A 5178-nucleotide genomic window follows, 5' to 3' on the forward strand; every position below is an offset into this window, starting at 1 on the left:
CTGCCTTAAGCCCGCCCCATCATCCGGCTCGAGCCTGTAGGGCTCTACAGGCTCCAACATCCGCTTGCTTTATTTTTCCTTAACCGGTAGTTCTCCTCGCATCTTCTTTTACAATTTTCATCGGTGTTATGCCTGGTGATGCCATCGCGAATGTTATCTACTCGAAACTTCACCATGTGCAGCCTACAGTAAAAACAGTACAACAACTGTTCGTCTTCCGGTCCAGACTGGATGATTATGCGATGCGTCATCGCGCTTCCGCTCTAGACCGGCGAAACAACACCGAACGAGAAAGGCCCCAGACTAGACCATACACATAGAACACCCCCATGGAAACCACTCAGTGGTCCGAGCCCCCAGTGCTGAATGTGCTGTAAGGTTCTGCATTTGTGACCGAGTTCCTCCACTTGCGCCGTAGCAGGACGTAGCGTGCTGTCTAAACATACCGGAAGCCCGGCCCAGATAGCAAGTGGATCTGGGCCATATACAGGCCAGATCTGGCCCTTGTGGCTTAGTTCCGGCCCATATGACCCAGAATCATTACACATCCGCTTGCTATCTGGAAGGTCCATCTCTTTCCTCTTCTTTTTTGGTAAAGGGTGCTAGCAGCCAGTAGCTCATGTTCCGTCAGAAGGGTCGCAAGAAGTTCGCTGTTTCAGTTGGTTGCATCGTGGACCGCGAACTTCTCCACTTCCTCGACTGGAGCCACGTTTGTGGGTGACGACACCGCCATGATGATAGTGACAGGTTTTCAGCCCACGGTCCAAAGCACTATTGCGTTGTAGGAGACCGCTCACAATGGGAACCTTCAACACTTGCACAGTGAGGGAGGATGCAAGGTTGGTGGAACTTGCACACTGTGCCGAGGAGTGTGGAGTGGAGATTCTGGGTGTCCAGGAGCACCGGCGAGCACACCGGAACTCAGACCCAATCATGTACAACAGAGTGGGAAGGAACTCGCTCATCACCTCGACTGCATGGCGCAATGAGGCCCAGGCAGCGACAGGTGGTGTGGGACTAATGCTGAGCTCCCGGGCGCGTAAGGCTCTCCTTCAGGTTGAAAAGCACAACGTAAGGATCCTTATAGCAGTTTGACAGCAGCCCAGTCACTACCATCGTGGCTGTGTACTCATCCGCCAACGTGGCTCCAGTTGAGGAAGTGGGGAGGTCCTAAGAGGACCTTAGAGTAGCAAACTCTGCTGTTCTAGCTCACAACTTCCTAACGACTGCTTGACGACTGCTTCCTGCAGTCGTCAAGCTACTCTTAAAAAAAAAATCTAGACACCTCAAAAGTGAACAATTATAGGCCCATATCAAACCTCCCGTTTTTAATTAAAATCATTGAAAAAGCATTTTTTCAACAGCTGAATAGCCTTGACTTGCCTTTCAATTTTGGGAGATTTCAACGCGAGGCTCGGACCAAAGGATACACGCTTCATGCATCACGATGCAACAATCAGGGAGTTGTAGTGAGTGTGCCATCTCCTTGACCAGCCGAATGGCTGCCAGTTCCCTCCTGCTCTGAAGAGATGGGAGTTGCGGTGATGGGATGCAGCCTCTAGCAAGTATCTGGACTTTCACAACGTTTTCTACATACAGTTCCTACAGATTCATCTCTCTTCAATGAGACCCGCACTGAATACTGACCTTTACCGCAACCTTATAGAACTCATAGACTGGACCACCATGTGAAGTGTGTGTGTGTGTGTGTGTGTTGTGTATTTGTATGTGAGAGAAAGGGTGATTTTAATATTATGCATGTTAATGAGTGTGTGTTTGTGTGTGTGTGTGTGTGTGTGTGTGTGTGTGCGTGTGTGTTTGCGTGAGAGACTTCAGAGCTTCTGAACCGCGCCTCAGTTCTTGCATGAAAATGGCTAATCATCCTTGCATCCTACATGTGTGTATGTGTGTGTGTGTTACCATAGTCAGTGGATGACGCCGCAAAGACAGATTTACATAACAACAGAATGAAAAAGGCGAAGAAAAAGGCAAGAGCTGAATGGAGAGAGAGAGAGATAGAGAAAGAGGGAGAGAGAGAGGAGAGGGAGAAAGGTGAACGTTTTTCAAAAGAATATCTTGCAAAAAGATTGAGAGAAGGAGAGAGAGAAAGAAAGGGAGATAGAGACAAGATATCTAAGTAATGAGTCACTGATGGCTCTCTCTTTGACATGAATTATTATCTCTTTTTTTCCAACAGGTACGCTGACTAGAAACATACGCATGGTGAAGAGTATCCTGAGAGGAGAGGGGAGGAGAGGAGGAGAGGAGGAGATGAGAGGGGAGGAGAGGAGGAGATGAGAGGGGAGGAGAGGAGGAGATGAGAGGGGAGGAGAGGAGAAGATGAGAGGGGAGGAGGAGATGAGAGGGGAGGAGAGGAGGAGATGAGAGGGGAGGAGAGGAGGAGATGAGAGGGGAGAGGAAGAGATGAGAGGGGAGGAGAGGAGGAGATGAGAGGGGAGGGGAGGAGGAGATGAGCGAGGAGGAGAGGAGAGAACAGGAGAGGGGAGGAGCAGGGACAGATTTTGCAAAAGAACTGGGTTTAGCCAGATTCACCAATAAAACAAATGAAATAACTTGTCCATAATTACAGTACAATGTTTTTGGCATATTTACTGCATTTTCATAACTTTTTATTTTTATTTTTACAATGGTACCAAATAAACAATTATGGGGATTTTTTCGGAGAGCAGAGAAGAGGAAATGAGGGGTTTCCTTGAGGCATCAGAAACATGTTGGTTATCATGCAGTTGAAATGAGACAGGAAAAACCTGGACAGTTGCATAGTTTTATGTACAGTGTTTTAAAGGCGTGTGTGTGTGTGTGTGTGTGTGTGTGTGTGTGTGAGAGAGAGAGAGAGAGAGAGAGAGAGAGAGCAGCAAACACATACACACACACACACACTCTCTCTCTCGCTCTCTCTCTCGCTCTCTCTCTCTCTCTCTCTCTCTCTCTCTCTCTCTCCCTCCCCTCAATGTACCGGCGGCGGAGGAAGGCACCAGTCGCAGCGCGAGAGCTAAGCGGAGCATACGCCGCTGGAAGCGTCAAACTGAGAGTGCAACCTACTTGTACGGACTGAAGCTGCCCACAGAGACAGACTTTAACACACACGGTACAATTATTTCAGAGAGAAACGCACTCCTCCGCGTTGAAAAAATGGCAGACTCGGCGAACAGCGATGGAGAGGACGGAGTCCAGGAGCCGATGCGGGGCTTCGCGCGGCAAGGCGCTCTCAGACAGAAGAACGTGCACGAGGTGAAGGACCACAAGTTCATCGCGCGCTTCTTCAAGCAGCCCACCTTCTGCAGCCACTGCACCGACTTCATCTGGTGAGCAGCAGAGGCGGGAGGGAGGGAGAGGAACTGCGGGTTCGCTTCGCAACTAGGAAGAGTGTCAAGAGTGAACGTTCTCTTTATGCTAGCCTGCAACGAGAGAGAAGAAGAATGGTTGAAGTATAAGCTATACTATACAAAATGAGAGCGAGATAGAGAGAGAGAGAGAGAGAGAGAGAGGGAGAGAGAGAGAGAGAGAGAGAGAGAGGCTGACCGCGGGGAGGTTAAGAGTAGTGCTGACTGAGTTCTCGCTTCTGCAACAGGAACAGTCCAATCATGCACAGGTGGAACACTTGCTGCCTATGCTGAACTTTAGTAGGCAGCATGTAGCTACCTCTCCCGGGATAAATATTGTATTGGTTTCCACGTTGAGAGTAGGCTACATAAGCGAGCAATCCACTAAGGGGCTACAAATGGTCAAGTTTCATTTCATCCGCCGTGAAATGAGTCTAGATTGTCCTCCCAATGTCATTCCCCACCGTTATGAGACTCCTCATAATTACTAGATTATTTGACCTAGAATCGTCTACGATTTCCTGAAGGGCTTGTGCCTCATCATTATTCAGAACAGTGTTTTGCAATGTTTTGTGTTTTGCAATGCACTGGGCATCCATATCGGTCTGTCTGTCTGTCTGTCTGTCTGTCTGTCTGTCTGTCTGTCTGTCTGTCTGTCTGTCTGTCTGTCTGTCTGTCTGTCTGTCTGTCTGTCTGTCTATCTATCTATCTATCTATCTATCTATCTATCTATCTATCTATCTATCTATCTATCTATCTATCTATCTATCTATCTACAGAATTGCAGGTAGGCTATACAAGGCCTGTTCTCTCTTGTACTGCCTTCAAGAACCTATTAAGCTATACAGCTCTAACCGCTAGGGATGTTTGTGCGTGAGCTTTGCGTGTGCATACATGTTTGTAGTGTAGTATTGTAGGTGTATGGACATATGTCTATGAACATACTGTATTATATATGTTTTTCTTCTTCTCAGGGGCTTTGGCAAGCAGGGATTCCAGTGTCAAGGTAAGTGTCACTCACTCACCCACAAACGTATTCATTTTTTATGCACTCTGCAACAGAATACGCACACCACTCAAGTGTGCTGGCTATGGATATGCCTGCACACTTCTAAACTGTTTTATTCTCTTCTGTTTCATGTGTTCTTTGGTAGTATTGGAATTAACTTCTTACTCTGAACATTCAGGAAAGTCAGTCTCTGTGCACTTCTCTCTACATTATATCTCTCTCTCTCTCTACCTCTCTGTCTACCTCTCTCTACCGCTGTCTACCTATCTTTCTCTACCTCTCTCTATCTCTCTGTACCCTTCTGTCTCTGTCTCTCTACTAGGGATGCACCGATTGCAAAATTCTGGGCCGATGCCGATGTTTAAAATAACAATCCGGCCGATGCCGATGGCCGATGTTTATTTTATTTTATTTTTATTCCCCCTTTTGTGCCAGGGAAACAAAGAAATGATGCCTGCTTTTCAAATGGCCAGTTAGATTTGATATGTTAAAATCCTTGGCTGTAGTACCTCCTCTTGAAATGTCACTTGAACAAGTTTTACAAGTTGCATAGTGCATATCTTTGTCTGAGATGGTGAAATATCCCCACACGGCCGACATTTTTATTTCACTTTAATTTGAAAGCAAACTACACGTGCGTTTGCGGCGTTACGTCACAGATCTTCTCTGAATCTGCAGCTGGGTAGGCTACGTTTTGCAACAAAAAAAGCCACAATTGTTGCGACATAACATCGGCCCCTACCATCCGTGAATGTCATTTTATTTGCCGATGGCAGTCAACAAGGCCGATGCCAATGTTCGGCCGATGCATCGGTGCATCCCTAC

General features: G+C 47.3%; 1 protein-coding gene across 1 annotated transcript in view; it reads left to right on the plus strand.

Moving 5' to 3' along the window:
* Positions 1–3153: 3153 nt before the first annotated feature.
* The window catches only part of LOC311309764 (protein kinase C beta type), a gene marked incomplete at both ends in the record, with an annotated part of 73323 nt that continues 71298 nt past the window's right edge, over positions 3154–5178 (plus strand). Inside the window, 2 exons of the mRNA XM_084439088.1 lie at positions 3154–3326; positions 4319–4350. Coding sequence (XP_084295214.1) covers positions 3154–3326; positions 4319–4350 — 205 coding nt within the window. The remainder of the gene's footprint in view (positions 3327–4318; positions 4351–5178) is intronic.

This window comes from Borostomias antarcticus, assembly GCF_949987555.1.
Source record: "Borostomias antarcticus genome assembly, chromosome: 5".
In the NCBI taxonomy this organism is placed as follows: domain Eukaryota; kingdom Metazoa; phylum Chordata; class Actinopteri; order Stomiiformes; family Stomiidae; genus Borostomias; species Borostomias antarcticus.